Below are 22637 nucleotides of genomic sequence, written 5' to 3'. Positions count from 1 at the left end.
CAGCAGTGAACTAACTGAAGATGTATTATTAGAGCTATCATTACATTATATTTCATATTGTGAAATCCTTCATCAGTTGTCTATCTTTTATCATATATTGTTAACACCTGGCCTTCTGACCTTTAAGGCTCTGGCGCAAAGGCCCTTACACACCTTTGTTCAAATATATTCCATCATTTAGTTATAAAATTATATGATTCCATCTGTTAAAATTAAAAATGCAGAATTTAAAAAAAATATATATATATATAAAAATTTTAAGACTAAAATTAATTACTAAAAAAAAAAGTTACCAGTTAAAAATATCAAAACAGAATTTACCTGCTCATGTTCTAAAGAGTCTTCAGTATCACTAGATTTCAAATGTTTATGCTGCTTTTTTCTTTTCTTTTTCTCCTTTTTTTTCTTGAATTTGTAAAAAGAAAAAAAAAAATAACCCTGAACATCTAATATATGCACAATTACTTATTAATTTTTTTTTAAATCAGTATAATTTAAATGAACAAATTTCCTCTGTATGACATTGTGGCTAGAGGCATTTACAATTTTGTTTTACCCCAGCATATAAATTAGCAGAATGCAACAGTAAATACAGATTGTGTTTGTGGTAGCATGTGGATTCAATGGTGCATGCCCAAGTACATTAGAAGTTAAAACTTTTCTTTAATATTAATATGGTCTGATAAATAATAAAACGTCCCATTTTAATTCTTTCTGTAAAATTCTAAATGCATTCTAGAAAGAGCCTTACAAGATAATTTAATTCGAAATGTTTATTCTACTTAAATTCTTTAATTTTAAATGGAATGAAATAAAAATCCACATAGAATCTCAGATAACTGCTATTTAGCTCCAGCTAAATATTCATTTAAATAGTCATTCAGCTAAATAGTAATTTTCCCTGTAGAAATAACAATCATACCCCATGGAGATCCCAAGCACCATTAAGCAAAACTTTGATATCGGTTTCGGTAACAACACATTTTTACATGATGTCACATTGGAGAAAACTGCTATCAAAAATAAAAAAACATGGTCAAATTGCACTTTTTTTTATAGGCTTAGCACTTTGTTGTGACACAACTCATTCATAATCTTTGCAATTAACACATTCATTACTCATGAGTACTGATGCCAAAAATATCAGTGACATTTCTGGAGAGGATAACCTAATACAAAGTACACATGTTTGACTTCAGTAGGTTTCATTAACTTAGACAATGTGTGTTTTCTCACATTACCTCCAGAGATCAATACTTCCCACAATATCAATCTTCCATCAGCTTCCCATTAAGATTGAATAATTACTTTAACCTGTTCACTGCCGGAATTCAAGCTTGAATCTAAATGAACTGCAATTTTTGTACCTCAACACAGATGTGGCCACTCAACTGCAGTCAATAAACGAATATTGTAAAAGGAATGGCATATGAAATGAACACCTGAACAATATTGGCACACTGACTGGACCATGGGCTATTGCATTACAGCTGGGATTTTGCTTAGCATCAACCACACTGTCTAGAGAGTGCTATATGGGCTGTATATTTGGATCACACTTTTAATTAGCATCAGTAGATTAATAAAAGTGTAATTTAATTACACTTTTAATTAGCATTAGTAGAGGCATATGATGCAAGAAAGCAAGCTTATGTAGCATCAGCCAAAAAGAAAAAAAAAAAAAAAAAAAAAACACTTCCATTTCACCCCTCCGTTCGTTCGAAATACCTGTCCAGCTGAGCCTTAAATTTATTTAGGCTATCAACTTCCACAACAAGGGATGGAAGTCTGTTCCACCAACCAATACCTGCTGGCTAAAGGCAAATTTCCGCACATCTATCCTACATCTGTCTTTCCGCAATTTGAATTTATTTGAATTTTTGAATATCATAAATTCAAAAATATTTGAATTTATGATATCAGGCAACAACTCGGCGTTCTTGTGGGCCTATATGAGAGCTTGAAGGACAGGGTGGATGCCCTCGAAGAAACTAAATTGAGGGGCCCATCAAGCTCTCAGCTGCCCATGTCAACGCCAGAGCTTGCACTTGGGCATTGCATGACACAGAGACAACCCCTAAGGCAGAATGCGCTGGTCCCGAAGGAACTAGTAGTTGTTGGCGACTCTATTGTCATGGAAACTGGGAACATGCTTTGTAAAAAAGATAGGTGGAACAGGACCAGGGTATGTCTGCCAGGGGCAAAGGTTGATGACGTTGTAGAGCGAATATCATCTTTTAAGGGCACAAAAGGTGATATAGTCGTACACGTTGGCACTAATAATATTAAGAGTAGGAGACCGGCAGAATTACTTAACAAGTACAGGTCACTGTTGAACAAAAGCCGAGAATTAGGGTTGAATTTGAAAGTGTCTGCAATTCTGCCCAGACACGATAGGAGGGAGTATATGATGAGAGCCTTGTCGATCAATTCGGCCCTGGAAAGATTGTGCAAGGCTCAAGGGGTAGAATTTTTTTCAGCCTGGACTGTACTTGTTAACAGGAGAGATTGCTTCTACAGGGATGGGATACACTTGAATAGAAAGGGTGCAAGAATATTTGCTGATGCTATCGAGGCAGTGTTAGGTGGGTCGGAAAACTGCTAGCTTGGGGGGAGACAAAGACCAATAGATTGACAGTAGCCACTGGCAGAGGTGAAAGAGATTCTTGCACTGCTTCTATTAGAATGAGCAGAAGCCTGAAAAACAAGATGCATGGTATTTCAGAGACTGCTGGGAGCCATTGAGGTTCAAGTAAACACATGGGTTGTGTTAGGGTAGCTAAGAATAGAAACAGGTGCAGGTATACTTGCGTGTACACCAATGCTAGGAGTTTAGTAAATAAATTTGATGAATTTGAGGTATTGCTCAAAACATCGAAGGCAGATATTGTTGGGATATCAGAGACGTGGTGTCACACAGATATAAGGGATGCAGAACTGCAATTTGGGGAGTACAACGTCTACAGAAAGGATAGACAGGATAGGAAGGGAGGAGGGGTTATGCTATTAGTTAAGAAACACATAAAAACCAAGGAAGTGAAGCCAGTCGACATCGCTGGACAGTGCAGTGTGGAGTCAGTTTGGTGTGACATAAACATTGGGAGATCAAAATTGAGAGTAGGAGTGTGCTATAGGCCTAATGACTCTGATGAGTATAATAAGGAACTGTACAGGGAAATAGAGTGGGCCAGTAAATCAGAGTGTCTTATAATGGGAGATTTTAATTTCCCAGATATTGACTGGAATTTGGGGGCTGGTTACTCACACACTAGCAGGACTTTTGTGGATTTATTGGATGATTGTTTTCTACATCAGCATGTTCGGGAGGCAACTAGAGGGAGTAATACTCTTGATTTGATTATCAGCAGTGATTCTTCATGCATTAAGAATCTGCAGATAAATGAACCACTAGGTGGCAGTGATCACAGTGTGCTGAAGTGGGATTTACTCAAAGAGGTAACTACCATTAGGGGTAAAGGGAAGGGTTATTGCTTCCGTAAAGGCGACTACGATGGACTGAGACAGTATTTAAATTCTATACAGTGGGACCAACTGATGATGTTACCAACAGCAAATTCAAAATGGGAAGCATTCAAAGAACTTATCTTGGAAGCTACTAGGCTTTACATACCAACTAAGAAATATTGTTCAAGGTTTAGGCCAAAATGGATGTCAGATGAACTAATGAGGCATATGGCAGAGAAGAAAAATGCATGGGATACATACAAATTAACACATGACACAGAAGCCTATGATAGATACAAGTTGATATGCAACCAAGTTACAAAGGAGGTTAGGCAGGCGAAGGCAGATTACGAGAAATCCTTGGCAAGGGATGCGAAGAAAAACAGCAAAGAGTTCTTTACTTATGTAAACTCTATAAGGAAGGGGATGAATCAGATTGGTTCACTTGATATTGATGGGTCAAGTGTTGATGATCCTGCTCAGGTAGCTAACAAACTAAATGAATATTTTGCATCGACATTCACACATGAGGAGTTATTCAGCGAGGGGAATGCCAGAGGTCTATTCAACTCTAGCAGTAAGCTACAGAATCTTGAAATAACTGAGAGTAAAGTGGAGGAGAAACTGTTGAAGATAAACACAAGAAAGGCACCCGGGGTGGATGGGATCTATCCAGTTATATTAAAGGAGGCAGCAAAGGAAGTAAGCAAACCCTTAGCCATAATTATGAGAGCTTCCTTGGACTCAGGGGAGGTACCCATAGACTGGAAATGTGCAAATGTGACCCCAATTCACAAAGGAGGATCAAAGGCTGACACAAGTAATTATAGACCTGTGAGCTTAACTTCTGTTCCAGGAAAATTAATGGAGGCACTGGTTAAAGAAGCACTGCAGGATCATTTAGACAAGACTTCAGTTATAGCTCAGACACAGCATGGTTTTGTTAAGGGGAAGTCTTGCCTGACCAACTTGATTGGATACTATGATGCAGTCACAAAAGAACTGGATGCAGGGAATAACTTTGATATTATATACTTGGATCTTAGAAAGGCTTTTGATACTGTTGCACATGGAAGACTGCTACACAAATTGGAGCAGTGTGACATTGGAGGCAAATTGCTGCTATGGATAAAGGGGTGGTTGAGGGGGAGAAGACAGAGAGTGGTAATCAATGGACACTGCTCATCGTGGACTGATGTTATTAGTGGAGTCCCTCAGGGCTCAGTGTTGGGTCCATTATTGTTTTCTGTATTTATAAATGATATTGATGATGGTATATCGGGCTTAATGTCCAAGTTTGCAGACGATACAAAGGTTGGCAGGGTTGTCAAGGACACTACTGACACTATGCTGCTGCAACAGGATCTGGAAAGGTTGAGCAGATGGGCTGAGAGGTGGCAAATGAAGTTTAACATTGACAAATGTAAAGTACTACACATGGGAAACAGCAACCCCAGAGCAACGTATCAACTCTGTGGTACTACACTGACAGTGGTAGAGAATGAAAGGGACTTGGGGGTGGTTGTGCAGGCAGATATGAAGTTCTCTGAGCAGTGCAGACGGGCTGCAAGAGTAGCTCATGGAGTATTGTCAATGATATACAGGAATTTTTCCAGCAGGGATAAGGAGGTGATTATTCCATTGTATAAGGCGATGGTCAGGCCACACCTAGAGTACTGTATACAGGTCTGGAGGCCTCATTTCAAGAAGGATGTAGAGCTGCTGGAACGAGTACAGAGAAGGGCAACAAGATTAGTGAATGGAACAAAGGGGTGCCCTTACGAAGAAAGGCTTAAGTTTTGCAAATTACAGTGTCTGGAGACTAGGCACCAGCGAGGTGATCTGATAGAGGTGTATAAAGCCTTGAATGGTTTAAGCATGCTCAATGCTGATGGGATTCTTCCTCTAGCTCAGAAAAATCATCTGAGAGGGCATAAATTCAAATTGAGGAAAGACAGATGTAGGATAGACGTGCGGAAATTTGCCTTTAGCCAGTGGGTGGTTGGTTGGTGGAACAGACTTCCATCCCTTGTGGTGGAGGTTGATAGCCTAAATAAGTTTAAGGCTCAGCTGGACAGGTATTTTGAACGAACAGAGGGGTGAAGTGGAAGTGGGTTTTTTTTTTTTTTTTTGGCTGATGCTGCATAAGCTTGCTTTCTTGCATCAAATGCCTCTACTAATGCTAATGCTAATGCTCTCTCAGGTGATTATTCTGAGCAAGAGGAAGAATCCCATCGGCATTGAGCATGCTCAAACCATTCAAGGCTTTATACACCTCTATCAGGTCACCTCGCCAGTGCCTAGTCTCCAGACACTGTAATTTGCAAAACTTAAGCCTTTTTCCGTAAGAGCAACCCTTTGTTTCATTCACTAATCTTGTTGCCCTTCTCTGTACTCGTTCCAGCAGCTCTACATCCTTCTTGAAATGAGGCCTCCAGTCTTGTATACAGTACTCAAGGTGTGGCCTGACCATTGCCTTATACAAGGGAATAATCACCTCCTTATCCCTGCTAGAAAAATTCCTGTATATCATTGACAAGACACCATGAGCTACTCTTGCAGCCCATCTGCACTGCTCAAGAACTTCATATCTGTCTGCACAATTACCCCCAGGTCCTTTTCATTCTCCACCACTGTCAGTGTAGTACTGCAGAGTTGATACGTTGCTCTGGGGTTACTGTGTCCCATATGTAGTACTTAACATCTGTCAATGTTAAACTTCATTTGCCACCTCTCAGCCCATCTTCTCAACCTTTCCAGATCCTGTTGCAGCAGCATAGCATCAGTAGTGTCCTTAACAACCCTGACGCTATTGCTTATGCAAGAAAAAAAGGTTAAATTTTTTGAAGATTATGGTTATTGAATTTTAATTATTTAGTTTGTGAAAAACAAAACATCATCCTTAGTGAGTGTCTACTGATAAAATTTTGGGTAAAAAGTGTTTTCCTATAATTTACCCTAAAGGAATGGACAATATGTTGAACCTGATGATATTGAATCAGCTCTTTATAATATGTCATCTGATGCTGAAATAGAATTCTGTTCAAGTGATGCAGGTTGTAAATCTTGTTCTAATGCATCTGTTGATGTTAGAATACTACAAACAACAGATGGTGGTGTTATTTGGAGCAAAAGCTGCTTCAGCTATATTGCACCATGTTGGTGTTACTTGGAGTAATAATTCTTAACAAATGAAATCCCTTTATTAAAAATGCACTACTCAAATGTTCGAGCACCCCAAGGCACACATAAAGAACACTCGCAAATATAAAAGGCAGCAAATGTGTTAAGTAAGAGAACTGTTTACATTCATTTCTTTATGAAAATGAGCTCAGCCAAAGCATGTTCTGTGCGTATGTGATAAATTACTTTTATATAAATTAAATGTCTTTATAAAAATATTTAATAAAGAATAGCTATTTTACAGCTATGAATCTGAAATTTTATATTTGCAATTCCAACAGCACTGGAGATTTTATCTGAAAAAATAATTGGGAAATGTTAATGTACAGCCATGTTATGGCCATTTTAAAAACTCTTTCTAATAATTATAATTAAGAAAAAAAAAAAAAAAACTTAAATATAATGAATAATATACACCACTTCCATACAACCTACAGAATAACTGACATTACAACAAAAAAAAAAAAATTTGCCTAATTCCAGCCATACTATAAAACTTCTAAAGTTGTTAAACTAAACTTGAATTCAAAGGTTTTTTATATTTAATTTTTATAGTAAACATAACATTAACTAGAAGAAAAAAATATATATTTATATATTTATGAAAATTATGTATTGGCGGCCAAACTATAAATTTTTAAAAGTTCTAATATGAAATTGCCCCATTGCATTAATATATTTTATACTAGAATACCTATGACGAATATTTAATATCATCATAGGTATTCTAGAATAAAATAAATTTAATATTTAATAAAGATTAATATCGAAGTAATTACAAAAACCATTCCCTCGCCTCTCTTCACTGCTAGCTAAGGTTTCAGCAGGAGACACTTGGTAAAAATTCAATTTGATAATTTTTTTACATGTATGAATATGAATAAAAATTACAATTATTGCACAAAAATTATTCGGACCTGGAAACTGCTAGATACAGTTGTCCATAAGCAAAAACGCCAACGTTGTTGAAAACCTGACCCAGAGATTTGTTGATTGTGAAGCTAAATAACTGTCTTCTCTACAAAGTAAAAGTCAAACTAGTTTCACTGGAAGCTAAATCAATTCTCAGGATTAGAAAAATTTTTTTTTCTTTTTCTCAATTTTACTAGTAAATAAAATTTACTGCAAAAGAAATCAGGTCAAGAGCTTGTCCTTGAGTTATTCAAGTTCAAAGTGCATTCAAAGGCAGTTTTTCAAAAATAAACAGTTTGAATGTGTCCTTAGTGATAACAAGAAATCAGCGCGGAAAGCTTTCGAAATGTGTTGGCTGGTTTTACATGAAATGTTAAAGCCAGCAACTATAGGGAGCTTGTGGAGGATCTCATTACTTCTTACGAAAAACTAGGGTGCAACATGCCATTAAAGATGCATTTCTTGCACTCACACCAGGATTTCTTCCCCAAACTGTGGTGCCGTCAGTGACGAACATGGCAGGCACTTCCATCAAAACATCGCAGTGATGGAAAAAGATACAAAAGCAAATGGAGTGCTGCCATGTTAGCCAATTATTGTTGGATAGTGAAAAGGGATGCTTTCAGAGCTGAATATCAGCGAAAGGCAAAAAAGGTTCCATGTTTGATACAGGCATGTTCATAGCTACATCTCACTGCCATATAAATAAAAAATACCTTGTATAAATATGAAAAACTACTTTTTTCGAAAACAAGAGCCAACTGCCGTTTTAAGCACTATTTCCATGTTTTTTTTTGTTAGTTGTTGGCACATCGGCTTCTGTGGCCATAATGCACCTCCCAAGGTTTTTGGACTATTCTGATCCAAGCCCGAGGTGGGATTCGAACTCGCGACCTTTGGGTTGCCAGGCAGGCACTTTACCCACCGGGCTAGTCCAGTCATCATTTCCGTGTTTAGCATCCCAAAATCTATAAAGTAAACCTACTTTTATGCCCATAACAAGATACGGCCCAAAATGTGTTGTTTCCTATAATATAAACAAAAAAACCTTGAACCACAGTCCACTCAAAGAGCGTGTGCTACTCCCACTTGACTACGTCAGGCAATAGCATTAGTAGAATCATATGATGCAAGAAAGCAAGCTTATACAGCATCGGCCAAAAAAAAAAAAACTTCCCATTTCACTATTCGCTTCAAAAGTTTGTCCAGTTCTTTCTTGAATTTATTTAAGCTATCTATTCCACAATGACATTTGGAAGTCTGTTCCAGCAACTACTCACTGGCTAAATGCAAACTTCCACCTACCTATTCTACAACCCTTTCCTCAATTTCAGTTTATGCCCTCTCAGGTTCATAATCTGAGCAAGAGGAAGAATTCCATCAGCACTGAGCCTGCTCAAACCATTAAATGCCTTATCCACCTCAATCAGATCACCTCACAGGTGCCTAGTCTCCAAATACTGCAATTTGCAGAACTTAAGCCTTTCTCGGTAAGAGCACCCCCCCTTTGTCCCCATCACCAATTTAGTTGTCTTTCTCTGTACTCGCTCTAGCAACTCTACATCCTTCCTAAAATGGCCTCCAGAACGCTTCGCATTAATCAAGGTGTGGCCATACCTTAAAGAAAGGGATAATCATCTCCTTATCACTAATAGCAAAATTCCATTGACAAGATCCCATGACCTGCTCTGGTAGCCTGTCTGCACTCTGAAAACTTCATATCTGACTGCACAATTACCCCCAGGTCTTTTTCATTATACACTACCTTTAATATAGTAGCACAGAGTTAATACATTTCTCTGGGGTTACTGCTGCCCACATGCAGTACTTTACATTTGTCAATATTAAACTTCAGTTGCCACTTCTCAGCCCATCTGCCCAACTTTTCTAAATCCTGTTGCAGTAGCATACTGTCATTAACAACCCTGCCCACCTTAGTGTCATCTGCAAACTTCAACATTAAGCCTGGTATACCTTCATCAGTATCATTGATAAATATAGAAAACAACAATGGGCCCAAAACTGAAACCTGGGGTACTCTACTAATAACTTTAGTGTATGAAGAGCAGTGTCCATTGATTACCACTCTCCATCTTCTTCCACTCAACTATCCTTTTATCCACTGTAGCAACTTGCCCTTAATGCCATACTGCTCCAATTTGCACATTCTTCCTTGTGTAACAGTATCAAAAGCTTTCCTAAAATCCAAGTATATGATATCAAAATCATTTGCTGCATCCAATTCCCCTGTGACTGCATCATAGTATCCAATCAAATTGGTCACACAAGACTCCCTTAACAAACCCATACTGTGTCTAAATTATTACTGCAGTCCTCTCTAAATGATACGAACTATTACTGCAGTCTTGTCTAAATAGAACAGTTCGACGTAAATGGTATCTATCTTAGCAAACATTGTGAGAAGTTTGTAGTTAGGAGTAAAACGTGCAGCCTACTTATATTCCAGCATATAAGCGGTGAAAAATAACTGAAGTTACATATTAATCGAAGCTGCGGTCTCCGATTTAAACTCCAGTGAAAAATAATGACTGATGTTATGCAGCCTGATTCCCAATAATAAAAACATGCTAATTACTGAATTTATTTAGATACGTAGGATTACTACAGTACATTTGGTGAAATTCTTGAGCATATTTGCTGACCATATACACTATTTTTAAACTAAATTTATAGCCGGGTAGTGTACTAAACTCACTTTGTGTGATCCCATCTTCAAATTTAAGTAAAATAATTTCCTACAATGATCGTACAGTTCGAGGAAAGAAGATACAGCCTTGACCCCGTGCTGCCATCAAAAATAACCTCGCTTTCTCTTGTTTATGTGAAATGGAGTTTGGTTAACGAGAGTACAAAGGATTCTATTATCCAAAGAAATGTCGTATTTCTTTTAATGCGTTGCTATGTAAGGCATAACGACGGAAAGTAGATATCAACGTTTGTGTGTAGTATTTTAAGTTGCATAATAAGTTTGTGTGTGTATATATATATATATAATATATATATATATATATATTTAAATTTATAATGTTTCTGTAATCGCAAATATGGGTATCTGGAAGATGGAAATCTGAAAGTCACTTTTTTTTTTTTTTTTTTTTTCAATGATGGTAAGACTGGCTAGAAACAGTGACACCGGAAAACGAATCGATCTTGAAGCATCGAAAATGGTGTCAACTCGAGGCGTGAAGTTCAAATTCTCAGAAGGAGAAAAAGTGTTGTGTTATGAGCCTGATCCAACGAAAGCCAAAGTACTATATGAATCAAAGGTAATCATGAATAGGGATCCTGCTTACATATATTTTTCACTATTCCATCATTTGAGTGAAATTAAGGCTAAAAAAATTATAAACCAATTATAATTGTATCATCATTTAAATACTACAATCCCGAAAAATTTGTAACAGTTGAGATCCGAGCCAATAGCTAAATATTTCTACAAAACTTCCCATGATGGCTGCACAGCATAAAATTTCAGTTTTCTCGTTTTGTATTTAGGTTATTAGCTGTTTAGAAAACCATAGTTTGTAATTAATCAAGATAACTAGTGACACTATAAAGGCATGAGTAGTATAGAATAAGAGCATGTTGTTCGCTCTAGCCATCATCATCGTATTTTTTTGTAATAAAACCAGAAATTTCCAATACTCAAAATGCTGCTTTAGGATTCTTGTTTATACAAGCGTGAATTTATTCAAGTATTATTACTTATGATTGTCATTTAGTTTTATATTCATTATTATTATTATTAATAATAGCCATATAGTGCAAGAAAGCCTGGGGCCTACCAGCAAAAAAAAAAAAAAAAATTCCAAGTTACTCTGAGAGAGAGAGGGAGAGGGAGAAGTACAAGGGAATCACCAAGAAAGAGAATGATGATATCCAGCTCAGGACCCTGGGTGTGCCAAGCCCATACTCACCAGATGTGAGCCCCTGCGGTTAATTTCAGTCAAGGTACAATAACAACAGAATTTCACCCCATCACAGTAGAAAAGGGGGATAGAGTGTTAACAGTGTTTCTCTGTGACTGAACTGTAGCTTATTTAGTATTTATTTGAAATAAATAAGATTCCTAAACAGTTTTATTTCATGCATGTGTGAATGTCACTTACATTTAAAAGAGTATGATTATTTAATGATCGTTATTTGGTTTTACATGCAGCATACTATTTTTTTTTTCCCCTTTTGGCTGACGCTGTATAAGCTTGCTTTCTTGCATCATATGCCACTGGTAATGTTAACAACAACAGAGCTTCAATTCTGATCATGGTAGGAAAAAAAAAAAAAAAAAAGAGTTGAACTAACAGTCTCTCTATGACAGAACTGTAGTTTATTATTTTTTTTTAAAATAAAATGTTATCTTGGTATTACTGCACTTTATGGTGCATATTATGTAGAACAGTAATTTCCAATCTCATTTTCAGACCTGCCATAGAAAAATTTCCTTGTACTGAAATAAATGACTTTTAAGTATACCACCATTTCCCCCCACCCCTGTATACTACTACTACTACTACAATATAATGGTGTTTATATTTTTGATTTTTTTTTTTGGTTGATGCTGCATAAGCTCATACACTTGCTTTCTTGCCTCACATGCTACTACTACTACTACTACTACTATGTCCACTAGTGTACACCTATCATAACTTTAATACTATGGTGATTCCAATGAAAAAGGCTTTTATTTTATTTTTAATTTTCAGTAATGGTGATATTATGGTATGTCGTAAATGACATGGCCAAGCATAACAAAATTACCCTAGCATTCATTGTTGAGTAACTCGAATGTTGGGTTCATTCATTGATAACCAATTGTCTTATAACTGGGGGAGTGAACGAAACTAGTTCCAGTTTTTAATCAAGGACATATGGGGATATTTCCTTTAGAAAGTAGATTTTGTTATGCTTGATCAGGGCTCTATCAGCAAAGATATTAATTCTCCAATCTTCACTAATATCAGTGAATGTTAGTCCATTATATGAGTCATTGTAACCTTTGTGTTTGTGTATGTTTCTCCCCAACTAAAAATCCTTTTTTTTTTTTTTTACTCCTCTGGAGTAACTCATTGCTTTTGTAACTTTTTTATTAGTTTTCCAATTAAATTTAGAAATATATTTAATGGGATTAAAATGACCTTCGTGCTGTCAGTATCTTGTATATGAATTTGTGATGCCAGTGGGCTAAATTCATTCAGTAGAAAATTACCTTTGTTGAACTTGGATTATAAAACATAAGAAGTGGAACTAATACAACAACTTGGTTGTGAGATAATTTTCATGCATTATGTAATGAGTGAAGCATATGACTTAGGATTTGCAGCTCGCACAGATTTCTTTATAGTATACATATATTTCATTATGTGCTATTATTTATAACATAAGGAAATTGCTAATCTGTATTATTTAAATGTGGGACTATGAGCAGACAGGTTCATTTGTAAATATATAAATATTATTGAATTGAACAAAATTAGCCAAGATAATCCAACTGTTTTAAAGCAATTTCAACTGTCGAACATAGTTGACAAAGATGTTTAAATTGCAAATGCCCACTTAATTTGTATTCATATATGAGAAGATTAACTTGGATCATTTTCTAATATGACATGGACTTTGCACTGGAAAACTGTAATCAGCACACATTCTTCTTCTTCTTCTCAACTTCATAATGGTAACAGTTTGTGAGTTATATAAGACATACTGTTAAATATAAATATACTTCTAAAGTATATGTATGCTTCTAAAGTATAACATAGTAAATGACATAAAACGGTATCAGAAAAAATGGATCAGCCACATAGAAAGAATGAATCGAGACCACATCCCAAAATTAGCCTTTAACTACAAACCTACAGGCAAGAGAAAGAGAGATGTGAGTCGACCAAGACAACAATGGCGAGATCAAGACCACCTCCAAGAGCTACAACGGAACAGGTCTTAAAAGACCTAAGCCAGACCAAGTTCATGATGATGATCATCATCATTTCTTAAGTAGTCATTGATTTTATAGACTAGTTCAGCGATTCTCAAACTGCATCGTGATGCCCTGGGGGAGGCACCATGATTTTCCAGGGGCGTCGCAAACGATGTAATAGTTTATGTAAGATTTCCATGGCAAATATTAAAAATGTACAGGTTAGTGTATTTGCACCATTTCTGTACGTACCCAACTACATAAGTAGTTATAAATTGGCATCATTAAGTATATCTCATATTGTGAATACCTTCACAACGAATTGCTATGATATTGCACTACCTCGAATAAGTAATGCTTCACCATAGGAGAAGACTATTCTTACTTATTCTCAGCGGATACCATCACCCGTACGGCACCATTTCGGAGCTTATTGGCTCCTCATCAGTGGGTGGACAATATGAGATATAGTTAATGATGCCAATTTATAACTACTTATGTAGTTGGCTATGTACAGAAATGATGCAAATGCACTAACTTGTACATTAGTTAAACTATTTACGTAACCTAAGGCTTTAGCCCTAAATTATACTGTAATCTAAATTACTCCACACCATCAGGCATCTCTCATATTGTGGATTTACTTCAAACTGGGTTGTCATCATTGTACCTGCCCACCCACTGATGAGGAGCCAATAAGCTCCGAAACAGTGCCCTATGGTTGATAATAAGTATATCTCATTTATATGAGATATACTTAATTATGCCAATTTATAACTACTTATGTAGTTGGCAATGTACAGAAATGATGCAAATGCACTAACTTGTACATTAGTTAAACAATTTACATAAACTGAGGCTTTAGCCCTAAACTATACCGAAATATTAAAAATTTATTAAGAATGATTTTTTTTTTTTTTTACTATTGTATGTCTACTATTATTTGGTCTATATTATTAATGTAAATAATTATAGAAAATATTTGGGGTATTTTTGAAAAAGAGAATGCAAGGTCAATTGGTTTGAAATCATAGATACTTTTCATGGCTGAAAACAAAATTTGACTGGACCAAATTTGTTGGCGTTTGTAAAGATGGTCATTTCATGTCAGATCTTCAGAGTGGACTACAAGCGCTTACCTGTGTGGACCCATTACATTATTCACAGAGAAGCACTTGCATCTATATCTGAGCTCCATTCTAAACGAAGTTGTACAAAATCAAAATAGTGAACTTTATTAAAACACACTTCCACAGAAGATTCTCTGTTTTAAAATATGTATATTGATATTGGGGGCTGGGTATACATCTTTACTATACTTTTGTAACTCTCGTTGGCTTTCTCATGGCAATATCTTATCATGTATATATGAATTGAGAATTGAGCTCCGTTCATATCATCTCACTGCAATGCTGAAGACTTTGTAAACAATGATTTTGTTTCTAAGCTAGCTTATCATTGCGATATTTTTGATAAATTAAATTCACTTAATTTATCTCTTCAAGTTTTAGCCTTTAAAAGGAAATTAGAACTTTGGAAGAAAAATATAAAAGAAGGTAAAAATGATTGCTTCCCAATTTTACATCAATTTTTACAACATAATGAAGATTGGTTGGTTGGGGTTTTATTTGGCACATCAGCATCTATGCCATAGTGCGCCATACATATGGTAAGTATGGATGTTATTTCTTGCAGTTAGGGATAATTTCCTAATGGCTATAAAATTATTATTTTTTTTATTAGCTAAAGGAGGTGATATATATTAATTCTTTTGAGAAAAGTGATGATGTTTGAGATATTTATTTTATTACCCAAGATTGAAGCAAGTGGAAGAGGGTCTTTCATTATGTCAGTAGTGAGAAGGTTCTGGTGTTCTCTTGCATGTTTTGTGCATTTGATAAAGATATGTTTCACGGAAAGTGTCTCTCCTCTTAAGAGATAATCATAAGTAATGTTAGTATGTCCAATTCTCAAGCAAGCTAATATTACCTCCTGCTGTGTAATTGAACTGAAGCTTGAAGGCCATTGCTCAGGATTTGGTTTAATATTTTGAAGTTTATTCTTAAGCTGTTGCTGCCATTATAACTGCCACTGGTATGTGCATTTTTCCTGGATTATCGAGGAAAGACCCTTATAAAGACTATACAAAGGGACTTTCCACTAAGAATTAAAATCAGTAATTGTTGAGCATTTATCACAACTCCATGCACACTTCGAGAAATATTTTACAGGAAATTTTGAAGAGTACATATGGATTAAAGATCCCTTCAGTACAAAGTCCCCATCAAATTTATCTACTATCGAGGAAGAACAATTTGTTGATCTCACGTCAGACCTGTGAGGTCTGAAAGCAAAGTTTTCGTCGTTATCTTTATATGAATTTTGGTGTTTAGCAAAACATGAATACCCAGAATGTAGCAATAAAGCTCTGCAAATACTAGTGCCATTTGCAAGTTTTTACCTTTGTGAAGTTGAATTTTTGGCATTGGCAGTAATTAAATGTAAGTACAGATCAAAAGTAAATGTTGAAAAAGAAATACACGTTGCCATTTTGAAAATGACACCTAGGTTTGATGAATTATGCAATGAAAAGCAAGAATATACATCGCATTAATGTTTTTTAAGAATAAAATTAATATCTCAATTATTATTTCATGTATTAATAATTATTGCATTAACATATTAAAAATAATAAATTGCACAATTATAGATGTTTTACTTCAAGGGAGGCGCCAGGAAAATTTTACAGGTCAAGGGAGGTGTGGGCTCAGAAAGTTTGAGAACCACTGGACTAGATTATTCTTCCATAAGTTTGTTGGCCTTGCGTCATAAAACTATAATTGAAAAATTTATATTATGCTGTCTAACTTTATAACGATTCCAATTTTTGATTGTTTAACAGTGGCATATAAGAAATCATTAATTTAATTCTTTGATTATCATAATAATGCACAAAACATGTATTTGTCCCATCTTTTAAGTAGCTAAATTGTGTGTGTATTACCAAAACCATTCACAAATGATAAGTGAACCATGACGTACTTTTAAAAAATAAAAGCAGGAGTAGCAATAAACCACTGAGTATCTTTTAATTTCACGTATTCTACAATTGCTTTTTAAAAAAATAAAAGCAGCAATAAACCACTGAGTATCTTTTAATTCAAATATGTTGTAGTAAAGGAAAGAAGAAAATCTAATAAACTTTGTTGTTCATTTTTTTACTGTAACATTTTTATTTTATAGCAGGTTATTAGATTTACTCTGACAGATGGACATAGTGAAAGGATATTCAACATGCATCCTCTCTCTTACTATATACAGGGTGTCTCAAAAATACACGGCATAACTTCAGGAATGAGTTCCTCATATGTAGACAATAAAAATATTTTATATCAACATAGTTCCAGAAATGCTTGGTTTTTGAGTTTTGAAGGTCTTGTCTATGACACTTAACTGTTCACATCACCTTATAGTAATTGTTCAAAGTATCCACCTTCTGCCTGAATACAGGCCTCACATCGACGTCTCATGGACTCGCAAAGACGATGCCAAATTCCTGGCATGTTTCGTATTGTCTCACAACCTGCCACAATTTGATTGCGGAGAGTTTCCACACGAGCTACCGGAGTCGAATAGACCAATGACTTTAAATGGCCCCACAGGAAGAAATCTAGTTGGTTTGAATCAGGTGAGCATGGAGGCCAGGCAGTTGGTCCACCTCTACCTATTCCACCTATACCTCTACCTATACCAGGAAACCTTCGATTCAGGTAATTGCGGGCTAGATGGCCGAAATGTGCAGTAGCACCATCGTGCATGGAGTGTGCTTGTTGATGAATGATCAGTGCCATGTCGTCCAAGAAATCAGGCATGTTGTTTTCCAGAAAGTTTCTGTACGCCTGCCCTATGAGTTTGTTTGGATTTACGTGGGGCCCAAATAACTTATCACCAAAAACACCCGCCCATATGTTGAACCTGAACCGCTGTTGGTGATGTGATGGAAGAATTGCATGTGGGTTTTCCTCAGCCCAAAAATGCTGATTGTGAAAGTTTTGGGTTCCATCTAGTGTGAACTGTACTTCATCTGTGAATATCACTAAGGCAGGAAAGTGAGGGGTTGTACCACACAGCTGCAAGAACCACTGGCAGAACATTACTCGCGCAGGGTAATATGCTGGCCTGTACCCATTGTAGATGGTAAGGGTACAGTTGGTGTTCTCGCAGCACTCTCCAAATAGTCGAACGTTGAACAGCCAGTTGCATTGCTATTCTGCATGTGCTGATTCCAGGAGTGGCATGGACAACATCCAAAATCTCCTCCTCTACTTCAGGAGTCGTAGATCTTGGTTGTCATCTGTCGGCAGCACGAGGTTTAAAGGTTCACAAAGGCGACGATGGATACCTTCAAACGTTTTCCTGTCTGGACATCTTCGTTCTGGAAACCTTTTGTGGTACAAACGAAAGGTTCCCAGAACGAAGGCGGTAATGGATACCTTTAAACTTTTTCCTATCTGGACATCTTCGTTCTGGGAACCTTTCGTGGTACAAACAACGAGCCTTCAGAGCATTGCCGTCCGCCAAACCCTAGATAAAGTGCATATCCGCTTGCTCCTGATTTGAGTACATGGTTTTAATGAAAAACCACCAGATTCTGTCAGTACCTTGTGATGAAGGAAATCACCTGCGGGGAGATAAGACATTCCGGTTAACTGGCTAACCAAGCATTTTTGGAACTATATTGATATAAAATATTTTTATTGTCTACATGAGGAACTCATTCTTGAAGTTATGCCGTGTATTTTTGAGACACCCTGTATATTGGCCAATTAGGATAACTAGCTGAAAGTATTATTAGCAAAATTATAATAATACCAATGCTGACATCATTAATCAACCAGTTTCCCCATGTTAGGTTATGCACTTGCCTTTATTTCACCCTCCTGTTACAGAGAAATATATTTTAGTTGTAGTTTATTTATTCCAGCTGTTTTATTTAGCTCACCAATTTCAATAATTTGTTCATATAAGAAAGTGCTCATCATAGCTCCATGATGACAGGATATTCACAAATTTTGTAATAATATGATTTGTAATTTTTTGACTACCTTGGTACTAGCAATAGATTTGAAATTCCCAGTTAACCTGTTGCATAACAGAATATTCCATTACAAGTGTTATTATTATTTTTTTATTAAAAAAACTGTTATGTAACATTAATTTGACCATCTACTCCCATTATATAATATACCATATTTAATTTGTTCATACATTATCCTTACTCTGCATAATTTGTCTCAACAAGGCTTCTTCTTCTTCTCTGTGTGCTACCTCCTAATGGAGGTTGGCAACCACAACGGCCAATGTCTCTCTGTGTCTGGTAGTCCTGTCCAATTCTTAATGTTATCAAGCCACGATGTACGTCTTCTCCCAGGTTTTCTTCTTCTTTCCATTCTCCCATCAATAATTAGCCCTGGAATTGCATATTTGTTGTTCTTCATCGGGTGTCCAAGATACGTTTCTTTTCTTTACATCCTTCAGCAATTCCCGGGTTTTTCCAATTCTCTGCAAGGTACTCTCATCGGTCACTCTTGCTGTACGGGGTATCTTTAGCATTCTTCTGTACATCCACATTTCAAATGCTTCTAGTTTTTTTGAGGTGTTAGTTTTTAATGTCCATGTCACGCATCATACAACAAAACTGACCAAACGTAACATCTCGTCATCGGGATTCTAAGGTGGAGATCCAGGTTTCCATTGCACAATGCAGGTCTCATTTTAAGAAAATACTGCCTGACCATTTCAATCCTTGCTTTTATTTCCATATCCGGTTTGATTTTGTCCTCTCTTTCTCTCTCTCTCTCTCTCTCTCTCTCTCTCTCTCTCTCTCTCTCTCTCTCTCTCTCTCTCTCTCTCTCTCTCTCTCTCTCTCTCTCTCTCTCTATCAGCCTTCTGTTTAACATGAGGGGAGGTGTTTGGCATTGCCCCATTAAGGATCATGAGCTTAGTCTTGTTGATATTAATCCCAAAGCCCTTTCTTTACTCACACGTTTGAGGAGTATCTGTAAGTCCTGCATATTAGTTGTACAAAGTACAGTGTCATTTGCATAGCGAAGGTTATTAATCACTCTACCATTGACAAATATTCCTTCATTTCTTCCATCTAATGTTCTCTTGAAGATGGCGTCCAAGTAAATGTTAAACAGGAGAGGGAGCGTACACATCCTTGCCTCACTCCACATTCAATTTTGTTGTTTTCTGTCTTTCTGCCATCAACTACAACAGATGCAGTTTGGTTACTGTAGAGGTGTTTGATTATTCGGATGTCCTTTTCATCAAGGCCAGACTTCTCAAGGACCTTGATGAGCTTGGTGTACTGTTGGACTCAACCAAAGGCCTCAGAGTTAATAAAACAAAGATGGTCATCAATCTGTTGTTCTCTGCACTTTTGCATCATGACCTGTGCACAAAATAGTTCTTCTCTTGTACCCAGTCCTTCCCTAATCCAAAATGTGCATCGTTCATCGACTCCTCACAATTCCTGAAAATCTGATTTTGAATTATTTTTAGGAACATTTTGAGGACTTGGCTCATCAAGTTGATTAGCCTGAAATCTCCACAAGTCCGGGTGTTTAGTTTTTTCGGAAGAGTGATAAATGTTGATGCCAGCCAGTCCCGAGAGATATTGCCTATGTCATAAATTCTGTTAAATAATTCAACAAGAATGCTGATGTTTTTGTAGTCGAATAATATGACTATTTCTGCTGTGATTTCATCAGGTCCTTCAGCTTTTCCCTTCTTCATTGATTTAATCACCCTCTTCACCTCGGGTCTTAGGATAGATGGCCCTACCACTGCATCGTTGTTGTCATCTAGCTCACATTCACTGTCAGCAAAAAGGTCTTTTTTTTTTGTATTTAGTCCATGTGTCCAGTTTTTCTGATTCTTCCATGATAATCTTATCTTTGTCATTTCAAATTGAAGTTGTTGTTTCCTTCTATTAATTCCTGAAATCTCTTTAATCTTTTTGTGAAGATTGACATCATCATGTTTTTCTTGCAGAACTTCTATTTCTCTGCATTTTTCCGTGATCCAGCTCTCTTTAGCTCCTTTAATTTTGTTCTTAATCAGTCTATTTATCTCCTTGTGCCTTAATGCATTGCAATTTTTAAATGCTCTGCACTTCTCCATGAGTGTCAGAATTTCATCTGTCATCCATCCTTCTTTAGACATTTTCCATAACCTAGAACTTCTGAGCTTGTTTCAGTCAGAACAGATTTAAAATTCTTCTAAAGATCTTCCACTCCCCTCTCCTCCTGCCTATGGATTTGTTGCATTCTTTTGTTAATTCATGTCTTCATTAACTGATACTTTTCTGGATTTTTTAACTTCTCTAACTCAACTTTCTTCATTGGTTGGTTTCTCCTAGTAGCCTTCAATCTCAGCATGATCTCGATTATGACTGGATTCTGGCCTGAATCAATATCAATATCTGCACTGGGGGGGGGGGGGGTGTCTTAGTGCTTTTAATACTGCTTATGATATAGTCAATTTGGTTTTTGACCACGTTTTGTGTGTGCTGTCTAGTGTCGACTTCCATGTATAGAGCCTTCATTTGGGGAGTTGAAACCATGTGTTAGCAATCATCAAGTTCTCCTCTTGGCAAAATTGTATTGGCTGATCCCCTCTTTCATTCCTTGCTCCAAGATCAAATTCCCTTACAGTTTCACCAGATCTGCCGTTTCCAACCTTAGCATTCAGATCTCCCATAACAATATTTAGTTTTGTTTCTTTGTTAGTTCGACTACTTCTTTCAGCTCTGTATAGAAGTGTTCAATTTCCAAATCTTCCTTATCAGCCATCGGAGCATATACTTGAATTATGTTGACATTTATAGGATGTCCCTTCAGCTGGAGTAATGTTATTCACTCGGAGTGTGACACAGAGTTGAGGATGCTTTTGGAGACATCCTTGGTGACTAGGATAACTACTCAATGCTGGTGTATATTTTGTCATTTCCAGAGTTTACAAGACATATCACTAATATTTTCATTATTTTCTTTTAATCTTTTAACTTCATATTTGTAAACCAATCACTAAAAGTCATGGGGCATTTATAGTTATGAATAAAATGTGTACCTAGATTCCATATAAAACCATAAATTAATTAAAGGCCTAAGGTTAGAAATACATGACATGAATTAATACCAGTATATTTACAAATAATTTATTATATATATATATATATATATATATATATATAAATATTTTTACACAAATATACATTATTGCTCACCTTTTGAAATCCAAGAATTTAATCAATTCGTGAATTTGTCAGGAGTTATGTCTTTGGGTTTAAATTTTTTTGAGTTCTTGAAAATAAAACTTTTGAGATAGTAGATTTCTAATTGCAAATGCTCTTTCATATTGAGATATTTTTTACAGAGAAACCAGTTGGCAGTACAGTACTAAGCAGGCAACAAGGAATGGAGATAAATGGAAAATTGAAGCACTTCATCTCGTGTATAATAAAATTTGTCTTTAATTACTAAAAGGAATCACAGCTGATTCTCAGATGTTTCATAATACATCCAATACCACTTCTTCAGTGACTGTAGAGATAGAACAGAAATGGGTTGGTAGTTAATTTATATAATGCTTTCTAACTTTACTTAATATTGAACTACGTAACCTTGTTTAATCAGCTAATAGATAAAAAGAGAAAAATAAATAATAATGAAATAATAAAAAAGATTAAATAATTAATTACCAATGTACCTGTATGCTCTATGCAGGCCAAAGTGCTTAATTTTCCAATTGTCTCCATTTCATTTAACCTGTGTGCACTGTGCCACTAAAAGATCATTTTAGAAACAAAAAATAGTGTGATTACCTAATAAAAGCCTCCCACATTTAAGATGCAGCATTTGTAGTAACATACTCGACAATCAGTCAGCATAGTACATATTGAAAGAAACACCCTCAGACCATGATACCTCCTCCCAACTCAGTTAGTACGACACACTCAGCATTCTTTGTGCATGATTCATCATTCCACAATCCATTTTGTTTGCCTTACTACTTGCCAATTAATGTGCATTTGTTTTTGTTATCAAATTATTTCATATTGCTATTAATAACAACA

At 36.1% G+C, this 22637-nt stretch overlaps 2 protein-coding genes across 8 annotated transcripts in view; one reads left to right on the top strand and one right to left on the bottom strand.

The window, feature by feature from the left end:
* LOC150080786 (pre-mRNA splicing factor cwf19l2) overlaps nucleotides 1-10389 on the bottom strand; it is a 315168-nt gene extending 304779 nt beyond the window's left edge. For all 4 annotated transcript variants that reach the window (XM_090381845.1, XM_090381844.1, XM_090381843.1 and 1 more), the window contains exons 1-2: nucleotides 10277-10389; nucleotides 322-405 (exon numbers count right to left, since the gene is read on the bottom strand). In XM_090381845.1, the coding sequence (XP_090237971.1) occupies nucleotides 322-405; nucleotides 10277-10291 (99 nt within the window). In that variant the 5' untranslated portion in view covers nucleotides 10292-10389. The remainder of the gene's footprint in view (nucleotides 1-321; nucleotides 406-10276) is intronic.
* Nucleotides 10390-10687: 298 nt separating this feature from the next.
* Nucleotides 10688-22637, top strand: part of msl-3 (male-specific lethal 3) — a 229436-nt gene continuing 217486 nt past the window's right edge. For 3 of the 4 annotated variants that reach the window (XM_090382007.1, XM_090382005.1, XM_090382004.1), the window contains exon 1: nucleotides 10688-10847. In XM_090382007.1, coding sequence (XP_090238133.1) covers nucleotides 10746-10847 — 102 coding nt within the window. In that variant the 5' untranslated portion in view covers nucleotides 10688-10745. Of the gene's footprint in view, nucleotides 10848-22051; nucleotides 22128-22637 lie in introns of those variants that run through there. The other variant, XM_090382006.1, reaches the window with a different exon arrangement.

This window comes from Mastigoproctus giganteus, chromosome 9, assembly GCF_048544385.1.
Source record: "Mastigoproctus giganteus isolate SK-2022 chromosome 9, ASM4854438v1, whole genome shotgun sequence".
NCBI lineage: Eukaryota > Metazoa > Arthropoda > Arachnida > Uropygi > Thelyphonidae > Mastigoproctus > Mastigoproctus giganteus.
Note: the sequence above shows the minus strand (reverse complement) of the source record. Positions and strands in the feature narration are given on the sequence as shown.